The sequence below is a fragment of the Coregonus clupeaformis genome, unplaced genomic scaffold (assembly GCF_020615455.1).
Source record: "Coregonus clupeaformis isolate EN_2021a unplaced genomic scaffold, ASM2061545v1 scaf0471, whole genome shotgun sequence".
Taxonomy (NCBI): Eukaryota; Metazoa; Chordata; class Actinopteri; order Salmoniformes; family Salmonidae; genus Coregonus; species Coregonus clupeaformis.
This window is the reverse complement of record NW_025533926.1, coordinates 248,097-267,558: the sequence shown is the minus strand read 5'-3', so window position 1 is coordinate 267,558 and position 19,462 is coordinate 248,097. Positions and strand designations below refer to the sequence as shown.

The window sequence follows — 19,462 nt, the reverse complement described above, 5'->3', positions numbered from 1 at the left end:
ATTATAATTAATCTTAACGAAATTCTCTAATAAAATAAACGATAATAATTATAAAAAACTGAAGAGGAAAAAAATATCTTGCTTCCACACATTTGAATGAATCCTTAGATAACCTAATCAGATCATTTCCAAAGTAACAGACAATGAACTTGACAAAATAGGTTGCCAAAAAATATATTTTTTCGCTACATCTTCCCATAATAATCTCTGCTGTCTCTGTTGTGCCTGTGATATGGGGAATTAGGTGTCTCCAGGACCCTGGGTCTCTCCTTGCCTGGCTTGCTGCCTCTGGTGCGTCTGGTAGGGGAGGTGCTGGGGCTAGGGATGAGGGGGCCGGAGGAGGAGATGGGAGTGAGGGGGTAGAAGACCAGTCCACTGCGGAGTGGGGACATGTCGATCTCTGAGAGGAGGGACCACTGTCCAGAGTCTGAGCCAGCTCCGGTGGGGAGACTGTCACTGCTGAGCCAGGAGTTGAGTGTGGTGAGTGGGTCTGTGCTGGAGCTGGCTCCTCCTGGTCTCTGGGTGTGCCTGTCAGTGTTGCTGCCAATGCTGGTTTCACCTACATGTAGAGGAAGGGGGTCTTTGCGCCTGCCACAGAGGAAGGGGGAACTATCCAGGGTCCAGGTTTCCAGGTCTGGAGAAGGTGTGTCGGTGGCCCGGGAGTCGAGAGGCGGCAGGGGGGAGCGCGTCAGAGGGCTGTGGCTCAGAGGGTAGGATAAAGGTGGGGTGGACGGGGGCGAGATTAACTGAGAGCGGAGAGTAGGGCTGGTTCCCTGAGCGGCGGACAGACCTCCAGATCTCCAGGCCAGGCCTCCCCCACCCCCTCCTATGGGTATCGGCACAGTGGCAATGTTCTCAGTCCAGGCCCCCAGCAGCCGTGGTGGGGCCAGGTCGTTCAGTGTAGGGGACCTGAAGCCAGTGCTGCTGCATGGGGCATCTTCTTCCCTCCTCTGCCCTCCGGAACTAAGAGAGCCAAGCCCAGCAAAATTCACCTTCCACTGACTTCCAATGCTGCCCATCCCAGCAGCCTCTCTCTGGGTCTGGGTCCACCCCGACTCCCTTATTCCTCCAGGGGCACCACTACCAGTCCCCCCCAGGTCTCGGCCACTCTTCCCCCTGGGCTTTTGGTAAGGTTGGTACCCGGGGCTAGCTGGCTGACATTCCTCCAGCTGCCCATGCCTGCTCTGTTGGCGCGAGGGCACCAGGGTGGCATGGAGGGCCACCTCAGGGGTCAGCGTCAGAGAGGAAAGCGTCTTGAGGAGGGAGGACGACACTGGAGCACGCACCTCCTTTTTCTCTTCCACCTCTTCGTCTTCCTCCTCTCCGTCTTCCTCCAGGGTAGTAAGAACACAGGGGGAGGTCAGGTGGATGTGAACGGGGACTGCAGCCACATTGGTGGGTTTAGGGATGTGTCTGGTACTGGGTTGAGCGGAGGTGGAGGCTGATGTGGCGGGACTCTCAGGCAGTACCAGGGTGACGTGTCTGGGGGGAGAGGTGGCCATGGACTGGGCAGGGTGGTCCATGGAGCTGGAGGCCACACCGCTAGGGGGAGATGCCTTATGGGCCATGGACGATTTAGGTGGGGTGGCTACTGTTGGCGGTGTGGTAAATTGATCAGAGGGAGGTGGAGAGGATGGGGCTGACTGGGCAGCCTGGGTGGAGGCCATAGATGTGGACAGGCCAGAGGCTGCAGCCAGGGTCTTTCTGGGAGATGAAGGCTTGCTCATTTTAGACACGTCGTTCTCGTTGACTAAGGGTATTTTCTCCTGTAAGGAAACAGCAGAGGAAATGACACATGAAAGATACTCTGTGTGTGTGTGTGTGTGTGTGTGTGTGTGTGTGTGTGTGTGTGTGTGTGTGTGTTAAACACAGATCAGCAGTACCTGTTGCATGGCAAGGCACTTTAAAAGTGGCACAGGGGGAGTCACATCTCCTGCAACATAACAACAGTGACATCATCATCAGCACTGCCATGGATATTGATATTAGCCAGAGGAATCCCTATACAACACCCAATCTGTCTTTTAGCCTTTGCTGAGCTTAGCCATGTATGTGTGTGTGTCCGTAAAAGAGGAAGGTTGACCAACCCAAAGGGCCTGTGGGCAACATTTTGTCTCTCTGCTGTTTCGCCGCCTCTGAGCAGCCTCCAAAATTGAGCAGCTTGGAAACCATGGTTACCTTTTTCCTCCACTTAGAGAGAACCTGCATACACAGACCAGACAACACCCTCTCAGATATAGTGTTTTACAGGACAAAACCCTGCCGTACAGCTCAAACAAGATGGTCATTGACATAGAATACACACAGGGTTATGTAAATAAAGCATTTACAGAGAGCACACACTAGGATTGTGGCCAATTGTGTTTTGAAGTCAGTAAATTCAGGAAACGAATAAGGAGAAATCTGTATGGGACTTCCTGAATGAACTGAATTGATTGAGCGAGAGTAAATAGATAAATAAAGAGAGCGAGACAGACAGTTGAGTCACAGACAGACAGACCGGTGATTGACCTTGAACCTCTTGTTCATCCTCCAGGGGGTTCCGGTTCTAATCCCTTTCTTCATCACCAGATTCTCCAGGTACTGGAGGGCGTCCTCAGACAACTCAAACGCCTCCATCTCCTCATGCATCTGTAGTAGCCTGGGCATCATGGGGTTAATAACGTCACATTATGGTTGCCTCCCAAACGGTACCCTATTCCCTTTATAGCGCACTACTTTTGACCAGGGCTCTGGAATGCTCTATATAGGGAATAGAGTACCGTTTGGGACGCGGACTCCATCTGTGGCCTATCCTAGACGTCTCCTTCCTACATATTTCCTATCGTTTCTAAGTTAACACTATATTGACCATTTAGCATTATCACATGTATTTCTATCATGTTTTAAAGTTCCTGTTCATGTTTTAAAGTTTTAAAGTTCATGTTCCTGAGTGGCGCAGTGGTCTAAGGCACTGCATCGCAGTGCTAACTGTGCCACTAGAGATCCTGGTTCGAATCCAGGCTCTGTCGCAGCCGGCCGCGACCGGGAGACTCATGGGCGGCGCACAATTGGCCCAGCGTCGTCCAGGGTAGGGGAGGGAATGGCCGGCAGGGATGTAGCTCAGTTGATAGAGCATGGCGTTTGCAACGCCAGGGTTGTGGGTTCGTTTCCCACGGGGGGCCAGCATATATATAAAAAAAAATATGTATTCACTAACTGTAAGTCGCTCTGGATAAGAGCGTCTGCTAAATGACTAAAAATGTAGTTTACTCAAATTAATTACAAAAATATATAATAATTTGTTTGTTATTTAACATGATTTTCCACTTACCTTGGCTATAATGAATTCATTAAGGCAGTTTTTGGACAGTAGACATTTTGTTTTGTTAGTATAGCTACTATGCATCATTTTCAGAAAATGTGCCTAAAACTGTTTACACTTTGACCTTCGAACCCAGAATGGGATTTCATAATAAACCGTACCTGCCCCTCTTCTCCATACATTCCAGGATGATGGGGGAGATTGTGCTGTTTGAGGGGTAAGTCGTCCTGTTGTCTGGGTTGGTGGTCTCTCTGTACATCAGCGCTGCGATGAAGTCCGAATAAGGCACTGGCTTAGGTGTGACCACATTACTGTAGACACAGGGAGAGATAAGTTACATGGGAGAATATCGGTCTGTCAAATCTAGGGAAAAAACTGACGCAAAAGGGTCACAGTGTTAGAATGTCAATAGTTAAGAATTAATGTACAGTATTTGAGTGTGTGTTTGTGTCTCACTAGTGAGGGTCTTTGCGGTCCTCCGGTGGTGGACAGCGGAGGAAGAGAGAGCGCTCCACTAAGCTCTCCATGTTTCTCTTTGGGTGCTTCAACTAGGGAGTAAATAATAAATAGGCATGATCAAGTCCTCCTCCTCATCTACACAAATACTGGTGGGAGTCTCCCTCTAACCTGGTGGGAGTCTCCGTCTAACCTGGTGGGAGTCTCCCTCTAACCTGGTGGGAGTCTCCCTCTAACCTGGTGGGAGTCTCCGTCTAACCTGGTGGGAGTCTCCCTCTAACCTGGTGGGAGTCTCCGTCTAACCTGGTGGGAGTCTCCCTCTAACCTGGTGGGAGTCTCCCTCTAACCTGGTGGGAGTCTCCCTCTAACCTGGTGGGAGTCTCCCTCTAACCTGGTGGGAGTCTCCCTCTAACCTGGTGGGAGTCTCCCTCTAACCTGGTGGGAGTCTCCCTCTAACCTGGTGGGAGTCTCCGTCTAACCTGGTGGGAGTCTCCGTCTAACCTGGTGGGAGTCTCCCTCTAACCTGGTGGGAGCATCCCTCTAACCTGGTGGGAGTCTCCCTCTAACCTGGTGGGAGCATCCCTCTAACCTGGTGGGAATATCCGTAACCCAAAGATCCATATGCAATGACCATCTCCATCTCCAGCTTACAGATGATCTGGAAAAGAAGTTGGCTTTTATTGTGTATATCAATACAGGAATCCGTTGTACAAAACTCATATTGAACATAGTATACATACCCCACATGTTGAACATAGTGTATGATTCATATTCTGTACCTGGCGCTTGAGCTTCAGATCCAGCAGCTGGTTCACTTGTGATTTCTGATTAGAGAACAGGACACAGGACAAGACAGTTGATATCTGGTCCTGCATGCCGGCCTTCTAGCAGCAGGTGAATGAAAATACTTTTACCATCAACTGAAAGCTAAAATAAAAGGAACCCATTGGTTCTTTGGTGGAGGACATCCACATGTTTAGCCCTGGACAGCCTTGTACACTTTTATGAGCATAATTGTATTATTATCTGATTTAAACATGGTGAGCATGAAGGGGCGGTGGGTTTGTCCCTATCTGTGGTTCACTCACACTGAGGATGTCCAGCAGTTTGACAAAGGTCATGCCTATGAGCTTGGGAACTCCGGTGTCCTGCTCGAAGAAGATGAGCTCCACGACCAGACGGTGTGACTCACAGATACCCAGCGTGTTATCAGTGCTCTTAGGAATCTGAAACATCCAAATTAGTCATTGATTGATTGTGTTAAGGTCTTGGATAGAGAAACACCTGTCCTGTTAGATATGGAAAATATATTTTTCTTACAACTTTCTCTATACAGTATTGCAATAGCTGGCCCCATACTGTACCTGAAATGTAGCCAACTGATGTGGGAAACCAGGCTACAGTAAGTTGCCTGCCTTCTTACCTGTATGGAGAAATACTTCCACTCGTTGAAGCAGAGGGGGAACTTGGAGTGCTCAGCCTTGGGGTCCTTGTAGGGCTGGACCATAGTACACTTGACCTTCTCCCCAATACTCATCCTCAGGAAGCCCTTGGTGCCTTTCTTTACGGAAGCTGGGAACACAACGCTCAGGAAAACTTCATTTTACTAGTCATTTATCTGACGCTCTTATCCAGAGCCACGTACAGTTAGTGCATTCATCTTAAGATAGCTAGGTGAGCTTACCTCATTTAGCACACTGGCACACACACACAAAGCTTTGGCATATGGTGAATAGGGTCTAATGATTTGACTGTGTTAGGGGCCACTGAGAAGGATACCGTTCTTGTTGAACTCCCTGCAGTTTTTCAGATGGACTGTTAGACATCCTTTCTGTTAACAAAATACACTATTTTAAACACTATAGTTATTTAATGTAATAATCATCATTATATCAGGTGTAAAGTCTATATTCCAATTAACTATGCATAATAATGTGAACTGGCAATACCAGAACGCAAATTCACCAGTGGGCCTCGTGGAATTAGTGGTGGGGGTGGGGGAAGCGCCTCATCCTCTTCTTCCTCAACATCAGGAACAGGCTCGGCTCTCGATACTCTTCTCAACAGCTGTGAAAATGAACCAGGTAGCAACCCAACCTTCTAGCTAGTGTTATGCCCGTCACAACTGATGATTCAATGTATATCTATCAAACTGAGAAATTACAGTAGGCGTATTTTCCTAGAGGGCAAATATGTCTGCCTGTTGTAACAATTAATTATATTTACATTCCCAATGAGATTGGCTGGTGGCCCTTCAGTCGTCGATGCCACTGGATCAGCCATGATACACCTGAAACACCTCTGCGCGTAGTATTTACTGATAAAGTTTGTAAATAGGAATCAAATGTACCACTTCAAAACACTTTCAAAATAGGGATTGACTTGCGCTGTTGTCAGGGCAACACACATCGAACAAAAACAAGTGCGGCGTTGTTCTATTCATGTTCAGTGTTGTAGGCGCTCCAAGAGGTGGCGCGCTTATTGCCCGTTATGTACCAGACATACATTTTCATGGTTGTTTGTCGCCCCCTAGTGAAATATTTAGGTGTTTAAAATATAAACATGCCTATACACTGAGCGCAGTGGCGGTCAGTGTCGTTTCAGATGAGGGAGGACCTTTTTTCTATTACAGCATATTAGATGACTGTCATTCATATTCCATTCACCCAGTTAAATGTAACAGCGATAGGTTTAGGCTACTACATGATACTCAAATTTTTATACCCATCATGAGGTTGCTACAACCTAGCCTATGAATAAATGTTTACAACGTAGATGCACACTGGTCGAGAGACAAATTTGATGTGAGAGACAGTGACACATGGACAGACAGTGACATTCAATACTGCCTTGCACACCCTTGCCTGCATCTAGCTGATATAGGGTGTAATCATTAGTCCAACAGTTGCAAACAAGAGTTTCTATTGGACAAATTCAGGTATGTTTATCCCAGTTTTGTTCCGTTTGCTTCTGTTAAAAAACGTTTTTCCAACAGAATCGGCGGAATGAATACACCCCTGATCACGCGTAAACACAGTTCACAGTTTCATAGCAGCCACGTTGTATTCCTTCTGGCATCTATGTTTTGCGCTCTCCTCCTTTCACCTCTTCCCTTCACTTGTGGATTTCAATGCACAACACATCAGCTGTATGTGACCAGGCAAAAAAAAGAACTTTCCAAGCCAAACCGCTACACACAGCCTACATCATTTAAAAAAACATTTTAGTCATTTAGCAGACGCTCTTATCCAGAGCGACTTACAGTTAGTGAGTGCATACATTATTTATTTTTTTCGTACTGGAATCGAACCCACAACCCTGGCCTTCTCTGGTCCTTTGATTGGGTGGACAACATGTCAGTTCATGCTGCAAGAGCTCTGATAGGTTGGAGGACGTCCTCCTGAAGTTGTCATAATTACTGTGTAAGTCTATGGAAGGGGGTGAGAACCATGAGCCTCATAGGTTTTGTATTGAAGTCAATGTACTCAGAGGACGAAAGCTAGCTGTCCTCCGGCTACACCATTGTGCTACCCTACAGCGTGCTGTTGAGGCTACTGTAGTCCTTTGCAAAATAGTGTTTTAATCAATTATTTGGTGACGTGATTATATTTAGTATAGTTTTATCTAAAAATTATCACTTTTTAAATGTTTTAAAAAGTAAATATTTTATGAAATTCACTGAGGAGGATGGTCCTCCCCTTCCACTGACAGTGTACAAAACATTAGGAACACCTGCTCTTCCCACGACAGACTGACAGGGTGAATGCGATGATCCCTTATTGATGTCACCTGTTAAACCCACTTCAATCAGTGACGATGAAAGGGAGGAGCCAGGTTAAAGGAGGATTTTTAAGCCTTGAGACATGGATTGTGTAATGTGTGCCATTCAGAGTGTGAATGGATTTAAGTGCTTTTGAACCGGTTATGATAGTAGGTGCCAGGCGCACCCGTTTGTGTCAAGAAGTGCAACGCTGCTGGGTTTTTCACGCTCAACAGTTTCCTGTGTGTTTCAAGAATGGTCCACCACCCCAAAGGACACCCAGACAATTTGACACAACTGTGGGAAGCATTGGCGTTAACATGGGCCAGCATCCCTGTGGAATGTTTTCGGCACCTTGTAGAGTCCATGCCCCAACGAATTTAGGCTGTTCTGATGGTAAAAGTGGGTGCAACTCAATATTAGGAAGGTGTTCCTAATGTTTTGTACACTCATGAGTCCTGTTTTCCCCATCTACAATCAGCCATACATATTAATTTTTGACAAGACTTTAATGATTACTTTCCACTTGTGTATACAAAGCAGTTTGTCTGTACAGAATGGACCTGGGAGACGTTCAAAACAATCAAGTTACAATTTAGTACCTGGAAAGTGCAAAGAGTACATTTAAAATCCACTAAAATAAAAATCATGCTGTACATTATTTATAAATCAGATATACACACACATCCATTTTGGTGACAGTCACAGAGCAAGCAGCTAAGGTAAGACACCAATATATTGCAGATCTTTAGTCAACTTTCTTTAGAGGTCTTGGTTCCCATGGATGGTAAGTTTGTGGAATGCTGCTATCCATGGGTTTTCATGGAGGAGGGAGAGGTAACAAGGAATTCTGCACCCTAACCGGATAATTGACTGTATGGTGCAATGTGGACAAAAAGGCACTCCATTTGTTTCAGTGGTGGGGTTGGAAGAAAGTCCTAAAACAAGATGGTGATCTTGTCTGACTGATAAACTAAGATTGACAAAAATATAAAAATGTATTAAATACATCCTTCGGAACAAATTATTAATTAACACACCCCAATGAGAATGGAAACTGATTAAAGGAGTATGCTATCGACACACATCAGCATAAACAATTAAAAATAAACATAAGGAAAACTGCCTCTTGTTAAAAAAAAGGGCACATGTTGGTCTGTGATTGTAATCTCCGGACAGATTGCGGAGACACTTCAAAGAGAAGACCAAAGAAAAAAACAACCACACTGCACATAGAAGTCAGATCCCTAATCTATAACCACCATAGAATCAGAATGAATGATTCTAAATCCATGATAGATAATAACCAGAATCATCATTTAATTATTATCAAGAAGGCAAATGACATGATGCCTCACATGGTGGTTTCCACCATGGTGTCTTCATCAACATCCATAATGATATAACAAGGAAATAAGGAATTTGGCATTTAAAACAATGACTGTCATCATGAACACATCCACTCACATTATGCAACAGATGACCTACCCTGGACCAAACTGTCCTTTTGATTTGACAGGAGCATAAAACCCAGAAGGATTCTATGGGGGGGGAATCATTCATAATCTCAAACACACAGACATACAAACACACAATAAATCTCAAAAGCCACATTAGGCCTCGTTCACAGACACATGTTTAGTGACATTACTGCATTTATGGAACTCCGGAGGACCTTAACTAGCCTGGGATCCAAACTGATTGTGCTACAAAACAATGGTGAGGGCAGCATTCAGTCTGGTTTAACCAGGCTAGATCCTATAACATCCATCAGTAAGTGGAACTGAAAACAGAAGGGTGACATCATGGTGACATGGCTCCCAACTAAGAGCCAATTATGGAAGGAGGAGGAACACTGAGGTGATTCTGACTGTTAGAAGAAGACAGCCGATTGGGCCATCCCTTAGCAGAATAAGTCTCATCTCCCAAACGTGTCGTCCCTGTCAGAAAAACCAGGAAGACTGGATTTTTTTTAAAGTTCAGCCTTGACAAGAAGAGGCTGGAATGTACCAATGTACAGTCACCGGAGCAGAGGAAGGAACTGTATTGGTGTAACACTGACATCTCAAAAGCCCTTAGAAAGTCTCCCCTCCCGTTCTGAAAGGTGGATTAATCCACTGTCTGAGTTTTTCGCCACATAAATCTTTGTTGAACAACTGAAGCATCACTTAAAAACATACGAATAATGTTGTGTGAATTTAAATAGCCTACGACAAAAAAAAGAAGCTAGTTTTCATTCATAAATAAACATTGATTCAAGTAACGTAAAAACATTCTAGGATGAATCTAGCGCTAAACATTGCACACTAAACCAGGTTCAGTATGGTTCGTCCCTCCAAAGCACATGGTCTAACACATGTGTAGTGATGGGCTATGTGAGAAGCTTGCAGTGTGTGTAAGAGTGTAGTGTTCGAGGGTAGCGAGTCCTATGGGCACGGTATGGTGTAGGTAGTGATTCTACAACACTAGGCCTCTCTCTTCCTCTGTAGTGTCAAACTAGCAGACTTTGGGTGCGCTCCAGTTCGCCTTTCTTGCCGATTATCAGATCTCACAACGCCTGGAGAAGTGTTCAACATCTCAGGAACCACATGAATGTGATTTAGAAATCTACTGAGAAGTGTAGCACGGCTGCAATAGAGGTGACCTGGAACGCAATCAGAGGCTTCTCCAATAGGGAGGAGTCTATGCATGTGAACATTAGCAAACAAGTGTGTGTGTTAGGCTTAGTACGAGTGTTAGCTACCCTAGAGCCCCGTCCTCTATACTAAGCGAGGAGTGGGCCAGAAATGCCACGCAAAATACAACATAACCTAACCACACACCTTGAACACATCTGTAAAAGAACTAAACAAATGATCAGTAACATCAAACACAAAAAACAAAACAAATACATTGTATTGTGACTGAACATAGCCCCTTACTGCTGCATATCGCTGCATAGGATAGGAGCCCTGAGGCATCGGTCACAGCCTAGTCAGACTGGAAGGCAAAACCAAGTCAACAAAGGCCACTGGAGAAAACAACCAGCGAGAGATAACACACAGAAACAAAAACAGCGTACATACACACACGCTCAGTGGTCTCGGGCTCAGGGCTTGGAGAAGTGGGTAATCTTGGTGACCAGAGAAATATAATTACTAGAACAGAAATTCCCATTGAAGTCAGTGTTATGTGATGGGTGGACCGTCAACCATATTAAGTGTTCCCATTGGAGTAATTATATTTCTATGTTGGGGATCCCCTTCTTTCCTTGGGCCTGAGAGGTGGAGGGGTCAGAGGTCATCTCAGACTGCTGTAGTGTGTGTCTGCATAGAGGGGCTCTGTAGTAGTGGGAGCCACGGAACTGACCGTGCTAGTGATGATGATGATGGAGGAAGATGAAGAGTAATGGCCATGGGTGTCATTGAAGGGGATGGGTTGGGGTGGGATAAGGGGGTAGGTAGGAATTTGGTGTGTGTGTGTGAGGGGATGCATGCACCTACAGTTGGATCAGAAACTCGACGCCCGCGCCGGTTGGTCCGTCCTGACCTGCCCTATGGTCCTACACATCCGCCCAACCTTCACACACAGTTAAAACACACAAACAAACACAAACATGCAACCTGTCTTCCACCCGCTCGTGGGTCAGTCTGTCCTTCCCAAGTCAGAGGGAGGAACAGAAAAGGAGAGTAAGATTCCCCCAAAACAGTCATCAGTCAATCAAAACGAGGGGTGGTTCAATCTGATTGGGTAGAATGTGATGATTGGCAGGGCTGGCGGGCCAATCAGGCAGGCAGCAGGGTGAGGGGGCGTGGTGGTAGTGGAAGGGGTGGTGGAAGGGGTGGTTGTGAGGTCAGTTCTGGTTGCAGGCTGGTTGGTACTCTGTCTCTCCCGAGGAGATCTGGGTCAGGCGCTTGCTGGAGCCCCACAGCTTACGAGTGATCTGGCCTGAACGCATCTGAGAAGAGTGGAGGAAAGGAGGAGGAAGTGAGGAGGAGAGACGGAGGAGGAGGAGGAGAGGAAAGTGTGAAGTCAAAAGTAACAAAAAGAAACAAACAAAGTAGGATATGATTTATGAGTGATCGGTTAGTACAGAAATGCTTGAATGACTTAGTGTCCGTTCAAAATCAAAGCCTTGGTTCACTTTGAGGTGGGTCGATTTGTATAAAAGAAAGGTGAGAGAAGCTGGGAGGGGATCAAATGATCCTTTGATTCGAGGGTGATTCCCTGTGTCCCTCCCTATCCCATAACATCTCATAATAACAGCCCTAGAGTTAACCTTACTTCAGAACAGTAGGGAGGAAGAAATCAGGTTTAAACCATTTTCACTTGAGGAGCAGGAAGACAATCAGGGTTAAACCATTTTCACTTGAGGAGCAGGGGGGAATAAATGATAGCCTAGTGCATCTTATTATATCATAGCTTATTATTAATATCGTTCATATGGCTTGAATTTGCAGAGGTGTTCATCCAAGGCAATTCACAGCATTTGTCACAAATACATATTAAATCAGTCAAACAATAGCCACCACACTTCCGGTAAACAATATGGGACAACACCATCCCAAGGCCCAAAAATAAGTCAGATCTCGGTTAGAATGAGGGAAACAGAAGACCGTGTTTTCACATCACAGTAATATTTCATATCACAGTACTATTGTGTTGTATTCATTCAGAGGGGGCTTATGGAATGTCTCAAGTGTCACTGACTGTGTGTGTGTGTGGTCACCAATCCTTGCAGGGCGAGAATGGGCCAGGGCCTGCTCACTCTGGGGCATCATGTTCATTAGGGCACGCAACGGAAAATTCTTTAAAATGTCTACAAGTCTTACAACAGAAAATGGGAAAAAGTCCAGGTAGCCCCTCTGCTGTTTCAGTCATTTTTCTTCCGTTGGTGCCTAATGAACACAACCAAGGTGAATGTGGCTAAGGAAGGGCAGGTCATTTAGGACTAATTCTTGGCACCAAAACAGAGAGAGAAGGGTATGAGGTGGTAGTTTCTAGGGTGAGTTCATGAAGTTCCCTCTGAGGTAAATAAAAATAAATATTTGAATTTAATTGAGGGGGTGGGGGCAGGGGGTGTTCTGTTCAGGGGGTCAGGGGTTAGGGCCCTGGGGGTTAAACATGAACTTGTCCCGGAGGCTCAGCCGTCGGGCTGGCGAGCGCACCCTCAGCGGGGCGAGCAGCGGCATTGCCATGAGGGGTGAGCCCTCCAGGCTCTGGGCGATGTAATTTCTGAATGAGCTCTTTACCTCGGCCGGCTTGCCCACGCCCACAATGATCAGCTTGCCGTCCTGCAGGCCCGCCAGCACGTGGCTCTGCTCCTTGGTGACGGACACGCAGCGCACGGGCACGCGCATGGCCATGGGGGCGGCGCACAGGGACAGGCTGCCCGGGGGAGAGACAGGGAAGACCGAGAGAAGGGTTGAGTTAGACAGATACATTTATCAGGGATTTTTCTACCACTAAGATCCTCGGGAGGGCTGCCTACGTGTGTTTTTGGGCCACCTAAGTCTAAAGAGTAAAGAATGATATATATAATAATATAGTGTATACATGCATTTCTTTGGGAGGGGGATGGAAAAGACGCTTTCAGTGTAAACTTAAACGACTAAAACCAGATATAAAGTAATTAGCTTAAAAAAGTATCTAAAAATCAGCAGTGCAGCCGGGCCCATTGCCACGCCCACCACCTAAGCCCCTTTTTCATCCAGAAAAAACCCTGTATATGCATGCGTGCAGTCGTGCACACAGACAGACAAACACAGGAAGCAAGGTTACCTGTACAGGTCTCGTATGGAGAGGAAGCCCTGCTCGCTGCCGATAACCAGGTAATCCCCGGACACACACATGTCTGTCACCTGCTCCTTCAGGGCCTCCGTACACAGGTGCTTCCCATTGACAGAGTACAGGTGCAGGCCGTTCTTATCCTGCAGAGACAGGATCATAGACAATCATTCACCAGGACCTAATCATAATATACCATCTAGGACAACTAGTGGTTAACTAGCGTTTTGCTAAGCATCATGGTGCAGTACGTCATACATCCGAACTCACAAACTACTAAGTCAGTCACTAAGCAAATAACTCATTCTCTAAGTAACACTAAGTAACAAACTCACTAAGTAACTCACTAACAAACTCACTAAGTAACTCACTAACCAACTCAATAAGTAACTAACCAACTCAATATGTAACTAACTCATTCTCTAACTCACTAACTAGCTCAATAAGTAACTAACCAACTCTATATGTAACTAACCAACTCATTCTCTAAGTAACTCACTAACTCACTCACTAAGTAACTAACTCATTCCCTAAGTAACTAACTAACCAGCTCAATCTGTAACTAACCAACTCGATATGTAACTAGCCAACTCGATATGTAACTAACCAACTCAATTTGTAACTCATTCTCTAAGTAACTAACTCAATAAGTATCTAACTTAAAACTCACTAACTAACCAGCTCAATAAGTAACTAACCAACTCGATAACTAACCACCTCGATAAGTAACTAACCACCTCCATATGTAACTCATTCTCTAAGTAACTCATTCTCTAAGTAACTCACTCAATAAGTAACTAAGTAACTCACTAAGTAGCTAACTAAGTAACTCACTAAGTCGCTAACTCACTACGTAACTCGCTATGGCTGCGTTCACACAGGCAGCCCAATTCCGATCTTTTTTCCACTAATTAGTCCGTTGACCAATCACATCAGATCTTTCTCAGAGCTGATCTAATTGGTCAAAAGACCAATGAGTGAATAAAAGATCAGAATTGGGCTGCCCGTCTAAACGCAGCCTAACACGATAGATAAGATAGATGGTCTTTATCATTAGTCCAGATGGAAATGTGTCTCCTGCACCAAAACACATTTGAAGATTTTAGAGAAGACAATCGTGACATTTTCAATGACAAATTAACTAAATAAACGATTAAGACAATGTGTGAGTTGTAAGACAACCTTGAGTGTGGCCTTGCCCTCTATACAGGTGTGAACCACCACACACCCCTCATAAGAGATAGCCAGGTGCAGGATGGAGACAGGCAGGGAGCTCTCACAGGGAGGCCGCAGACACCGCATGTACTGGCCCCGACGCACCGTGTGGATGATCACCGTCCCGTCCTAGTGCACAGAAACAGACACAAAATCAGCAAAGCAAGATCCATCTATCCACCAACCCTTCAAACTTCTCTTTATCAATTTGTCCACCCCTCTAACCTCTTCCTCCAACCATCCACCCTTCCAACCATCCACCCCTCCAACCTCTTCATCCATCCATCCATCCAACCCTCCAACCTCTTCATCCATCCATCCATCCAACCCTCCAACCTCTTCATCCATCCATCCATCCAACCCTCCAACCCTCCAACCTCTTCATCCATCCATCCATCCAACCCTCCAACCTCTTCATCCATCCATCCACCCCTCCAACCTCTTCATCCATCCATCCACCCCTCCAACCTCTTCATCCATCCATCCACCCCTCCAACCTCTTCATCCATCCATCCACCCCTCCAACCTCTTCATCCATCCATCCAACCAACCCAACCTCTTCATCCATCCATCCAATCAACCCAACCTCTTCATCCATCCATCCAACCAACCCAACCTCTTCATCCATCCATCCATCCATCCAACCAACCCCTTCATCCATCCATCCATCCATCCAACCAACCCAACCTCTTCATCCATCCATCCAACCCTCCAACCTCTTCATCCATCCAGCCCTCCAACCTCTTCATCCATCCATCCAGCCTCTTACCCGTGATCCAGAGACAGCCATGTCCAGCTCTGTGCTGATGCTGACGCTCACCACCTCGTCAGTGTGTCCATACAGCACCTGTACTGGCTTGGGACACAGCCCCACTGGACAGCCTCCCTGTAGGACACACAAAAATTCATGTCACACACTCATATGCCTGGGAGTGTTCAGTAGGGCACACTGTAGCAAAACGGTTTGCAACCGAAAACGGAAATCTGTATTTGTTTCAATCTGTTTCACTCTTTCACAACCTCTCCTGCCTACTGAACAGAGGGTACTAACATCAAACGTTTCCACAGTAACAATGCAGTACAAATGCTTTCTAGTCAGTGTAGTGTATTCCAATAAACCCCCAGGCTTCATGGTCTCACCTGCTGCAGCACCTGCCACACCATACAGGTGGTGTCCCTGGAGCCGGAGATCAAGTGGATCCCACAGTAGTCTGTCGACAGGCACGTCACTATGTCTGCAGAGAGAGAAGAGAGGGAGAGAGAGAGAGAGGGAGAGGGAGAGGGAGAGGGAGAGGGAGAGGGAGAGGGAGAGGGAGAGGGAGAGGGAGAGGGAGAGGGAGAGGGAGAGAGAGAGGGAGAGGGAGAGGGAGAGAGAGAGAGAGAGGAGAGAGAGAGAGAGAGAGAGAGAGAGAGAGAGAGAGAGAGAGAGAGTAGGTGAGGGGAGAGGAGAGAGAGAGAGAGAGAGAGAGAGAGAGAGAGAGAGAGAGAGAGAGAGAGAGAGAGAGAGAGAGAGAGAGAGAGAGAGAGAGAGGGAGAGAGAGAGAGAGAGAGAGAGAGAGAGAGAGAGAGAGAGAGAGAGAGAGAGAGAGAGAGAGAGAGAGAGAGAGAGAGAGAGAGAGAGAGAGAGAGATAACACCAAGTAGTTACTATACTGTATGAACAGACAGTGTGTGTGTCTGAGTGCATGTATGTGCGTGTGCACGTCCGTGTGTTTGTGAGATCCGTCCGTACCCATGTGTCTGATGTGCTGTCCCACAGTCTTTCCTTTGACCAGGGAGGTGACCCTCAGGCTGTTGTCCCAGTGGCCACCGCTGAACAGGAGCTTCCCGTCATGTGACACCACAAACAGACCTGCCGTCACCTCCACGCCCGGAGAGAAGGGCCCGCCCAGGACCCGCTGGGTCCTAGAGAGAGGGGGAGGAGCAGAGAGAAGAGGAGACATCAGATTCTGTCATGGATACATAACTCACAGAATAACTTTATGACCAAGTATTGGCCTCAAGTGCCTTCCAAGGCTATGTTCCAAAACATTTAAAGTGCATTATTCCTTCGTCCCATTCTTGAGATAATCACAGATCTGTATGTGCTTGGATACGCCATGGCAGAGTATCCTTCATACTGCTGTCACAAATCAAACTTTTTCAGATTAGTGATTACTTCAAGGAATTGAGGTAGGAAGGACATGTTTTATAAGAAGTCGACCAGGGCTCCAGTCTCCCAGTCAGACCACAATGCACCACAGTTTCAAGTAGAAAGGGGGAGGTACTGGGGAGGGACTCACTTGGGGTTGGCCACGGTGGGGTCCTTGATGAAGGTAAAGTAGTTGGAGATGTTCTTGTCGTAAGGCAGCCAGCCGTGTGTCCCCATCAGACAGTTCTGACTCAGGGTCACCATAGTGTCTGGGCTGCCCTGGGTGATGAAGGAGTGGGACTGGTTCTTGGGGACCACGGCTTTCACCAGAGGCACGTCGTCACTGATCCCCTACAACATCAATCACATTTATATATGAAGTCATTTTTTTATTTTTTATAAACAGTTTTTATAAATTGCTTTACAATAACCAACAAAGAGGGTCATGATCATATGCTTTGGCGTGTGTGTGTGTAAAATCGAACCTCGACAAAGAAGGACTTGAGTTCGGTAAGGTGCTCGAAGATGCTGAGGGGCGAGGCGTCTAGTCGAACTTTCCTCTTCTCCACCTCCTCCAGAGACAGACGTACAGGGTGTGGCTCCTATACACACAGACAATCCATCACTATATAAATCACTGGCCACTTTAAGAAATGGAACACTTGTCACTTTAATAATGTTTACATATCTTGCATTACTCATCTCATATGTATATAGTGTATTCTATACTATTCTACTGTATCTTAGTCCATGCCGCTCTGTCATTGCTCGTCCATATATTTATATATTCTTAATTCCATTCCTTACTTAGATTTGTGTGTATTGGGTATATGTTGTGAAATTGTTAGATATTACTTGTTAGATATTACTGCACTGTCAGAGCTAGAAGCACAAGCATTTCACTACACCCGCAATAACATCTGCTAAACACGTGTATATGACAAATAACATTTGATTTGACTTATAGACCTCCATCTAAAACACCTATTCTAAACCAGTGTTTCTCAGTTAAGATCCCTGAGTACCCCCACTAGCACCCATTTTTGTTGTAGCCCTGGCCAAACTAATCATCAAGCTATTGACTAGTTTAATAAGGTGTTTGTCTGGGGTTACAATAATGAGTACTGTTGAAGGTACTCAAAGACCGGAGATGAGAATCACTGTTCTAAACAACCAGTTAAAACCTCATTCCCAATGATTCCTAATTAACCGGTTCATCAATTAGTATTCCAAAGGGCTCATCTCATGAGGAAAGCCTGGAGGTTTTTCCTGGTCAGGTCAAGACTGGTGTGTTTTCCAGTACCTTGAGCAGCTGGCAGGGAGTCTGTCCAAAGTTACTGATCATCCCCTCTACAGCTTTACGTTCCTTCTCATCAGTGATGGCATCCAGGTCCACTGCCCCTACAGCAAAACCAGAGACAAACGCTTTAGTAAAGTGTCATAATATAGTAATATACTGTAGGTCTAGCGTTTCTTTAGCATCAGTGCTATTGTATGAGTTGGAGTCTATGGGTTTAGTGTTAGCGTCTGTACCTTCGTAGGTGCAGCGTTTCTTTGGCATCAGTGCTATTGTATGAGTGGGAGTCTATGGGTTTAGTGTTAGCGTCTGTACCTTCGTAGGTGCAGCGTTTCTTTAGCATCAGTGCTATTGTATGAGTGGGAGTCTATGGGTTTAGTGTTAGCGTCGGTACCTTAGTAGGTGCAGCGTTTCTTTAGCATCAGTGCTATTGTATGAGTGGGAGTCTATGGGTTTAGTGTTAGCGTCTGTACCTTTGTAGGTGCAGCGTTTCTTTAGCATCAGTGCTATTGTATGAGTGGGAGTCTATGGGTTTAGTGTTAGCGTCTGTACCTTCGTAGGTGCAGCGTTTCTTTAGCATCAGTGCTATTGTATGAGTGGGAGTCTATGGGTTTAGTGTTAGCGTCTGTACCTTCGTAGGTGCAGCGTTTCTTTAGCATCAGTGCTATTGTATGAGTGGGAGTCTATGGGTTTAGTGTTAGCGTCTGTACCTTCGTAGGTGCAGCGTTTCTTTAGCATCAGTGCTATTGTATGAGTGGGAGTCTTGGGTTTAGTGTTAGCGTCTGTACATTCGTAGGTGCAGCGTTTCTTTAGCATCAGTGCTATTGTATGAGTGGGAGTCTATGGGTGTAGTGTTAGCGTCCGTACCTTCGTAGGTGCAGTAGTAGAAGACATTGAGTGCCTCCACGGCCGCGGGGCCTCGCTGTTTGTAACCGAAGATCAGATCGATCCAGTCTTGCAGGTGGGCCGACACGTACTCCGACTCCTGTTACACAACACACATGAGCAATAAAACACAAACACAGAAAGACACACACATATACCACCCACACCAACTAATCACTAAATACTACTCTGTGGAATGCATTTCTCCTGCACCTCATTGTAAAGGAATGTGGGTGATCCTATTGAGTTAAGAGAGGTTTTTCCCCCTTGGGCTTAAAGCAGTATGGTAATGGTGACTGTCCATGAGAAAAGGAGGCTCACCAGGGCTTTCCTGTGCTTATAAATGAAGTCCTCTGGAGACTTGGCCCATTTAGGCAGGATGACGTCATTCACCCTCTCCTTGGAGATCTGCAGGCGCCCCTAGATCAAAGGCTAGAGGGAAGGAGAGAGGAGGAGATGAACAGAGGACAGTGGAGGGAAAGGTGGATTCCATCAGTCTGGCAGTGTGAATTGATAAAAATAAAATGGACAAAATCCAGTTTTAAAATGAGATTCTCAGTTTTTACGATTCATGGTGTAATTAGGTCAGTTTTAGATTTCGTCCGATTTGAACAGGTTCCAGTGTTCAACAATCTGAACGCAACTGACA

General features: G+C 46.1%; 2 protein-coding genes across 3 annotated transcripts in view; both read right to left on the bottom strand.

Moving 5' to 3' along the window:
* Positions 1-158: 158 nt before the first annotated feature.
* On the bottom strand, positions 159-6,150 carry LOC121560762 (flocculation protein FLO11). Of its 2 annotated transcripts, XM_045215544.1 has the most exons (13): positions 5,987-6,150; positions 5,726-5,827; positions 5,540-5,591; positions 5,184-5,332; positions 4,849-4,986; positions 4,540-4,584; positions 4,350-4,418; positions 3,761-3,852; positions 3,466-3,615; positions 2,512-2,641; positions 2,088-2,202; positions 1,884-1,933; positions 159-1,766 (listed from the first exon to the last, which is right to left on the bottom strand). In XM_045215544.1, exons 1-13 carry the CDS (start codon positions 6,041-6,043, stop codon positions 186-188), a joined length of 2,730 nt encoding a protein of 909 aa, XP_045071479.1. In that variant the 5' UTR covers positions 6,044-6,150; the 3' UTR covers positions 159-185. The 2 variants fall into 2 exon arrangements, with proteins under 2 accessions (XP_045071479.1, XP_045071480.1); XM_045215545.1 differs by lacking the exon at positions 4,350-4,418.
* A 1,860-nt stretch (positions 6,151-8,010) lies between these two features.
* Positions 8,011-19,462, bottom strand: part of nbeal1 (neurobeachin-like 1) — a 64,477-nt gene continuing 53,025 nt past the window's right edge. Inside the window, exons 47-58 of the mRNA XM_045215560.1 lie at positions 19,135-19,233; positions 18,796-18,913; positions 17,935-18,032; positions 17,117-17,233; positions 16,783-16,982; positions 16,233-16,405; positions 15,642-15,736; positions 15,271-15,387; positions 14,469-14,630; positions 13,281-13,429; positions 12,752-12,887; positions 8,011-11,457 (exon numbers count right to left, since the gene is read on the bottom strand). Of these exons, the coding sequence (XP_045071495.1) occupies positions 11,353-11,457; positions 12,752-12,887; positions 13,281-13,429; positions 14,469-14,630; positions 15,271-15,387; positions 15,642-15,736; positions 16,233-16,405; positions 16,783-16,982; positions 17,117-17,233; positions 17,935-18,032; positions 18,796-18,913; positions 19,135-19,233 (1,569 nt within the window). The 3' untranslated portion in view covers positions 8,011-11,352. The remainder of the gene's footprint in view (positions 11,458-12,751; positions 12,888-13,280; positions 13,430-14,468; positions 14,631-15,270; positions 15,388-15,641; positions 15,737-16,232; positions 16,406-16,782; positions 16,983-17,116; positions 17,234-17,934; positions 18,033-18,795; positions 18,914-19,134; positions 19,234-19,462) is intronic.

Coding starts and splice junctions, on each gene's coding strand:
- LOC121560762 (XM_045215544.1), bottom strand. CDS start 6,043: ATGGCTGATCCAGTGGCATCGACGACTGAAGGGCCACCAGCCAATCTC. Junction 4,419..4,539: donor ATCTGAAGCTCAAGCGCCAG/GTACAGAATATG, acceptor CTTCTTTTCCAG/ATCATCTGTAAGCTGGAGAT. Junction 1,934..2,087: donor GTTGCCCACAGGCCCTTTGG/GTTGGTCAACCT, acceptor GTTATGTTGCAG/GAGATGTGACTCCCCCTGTG.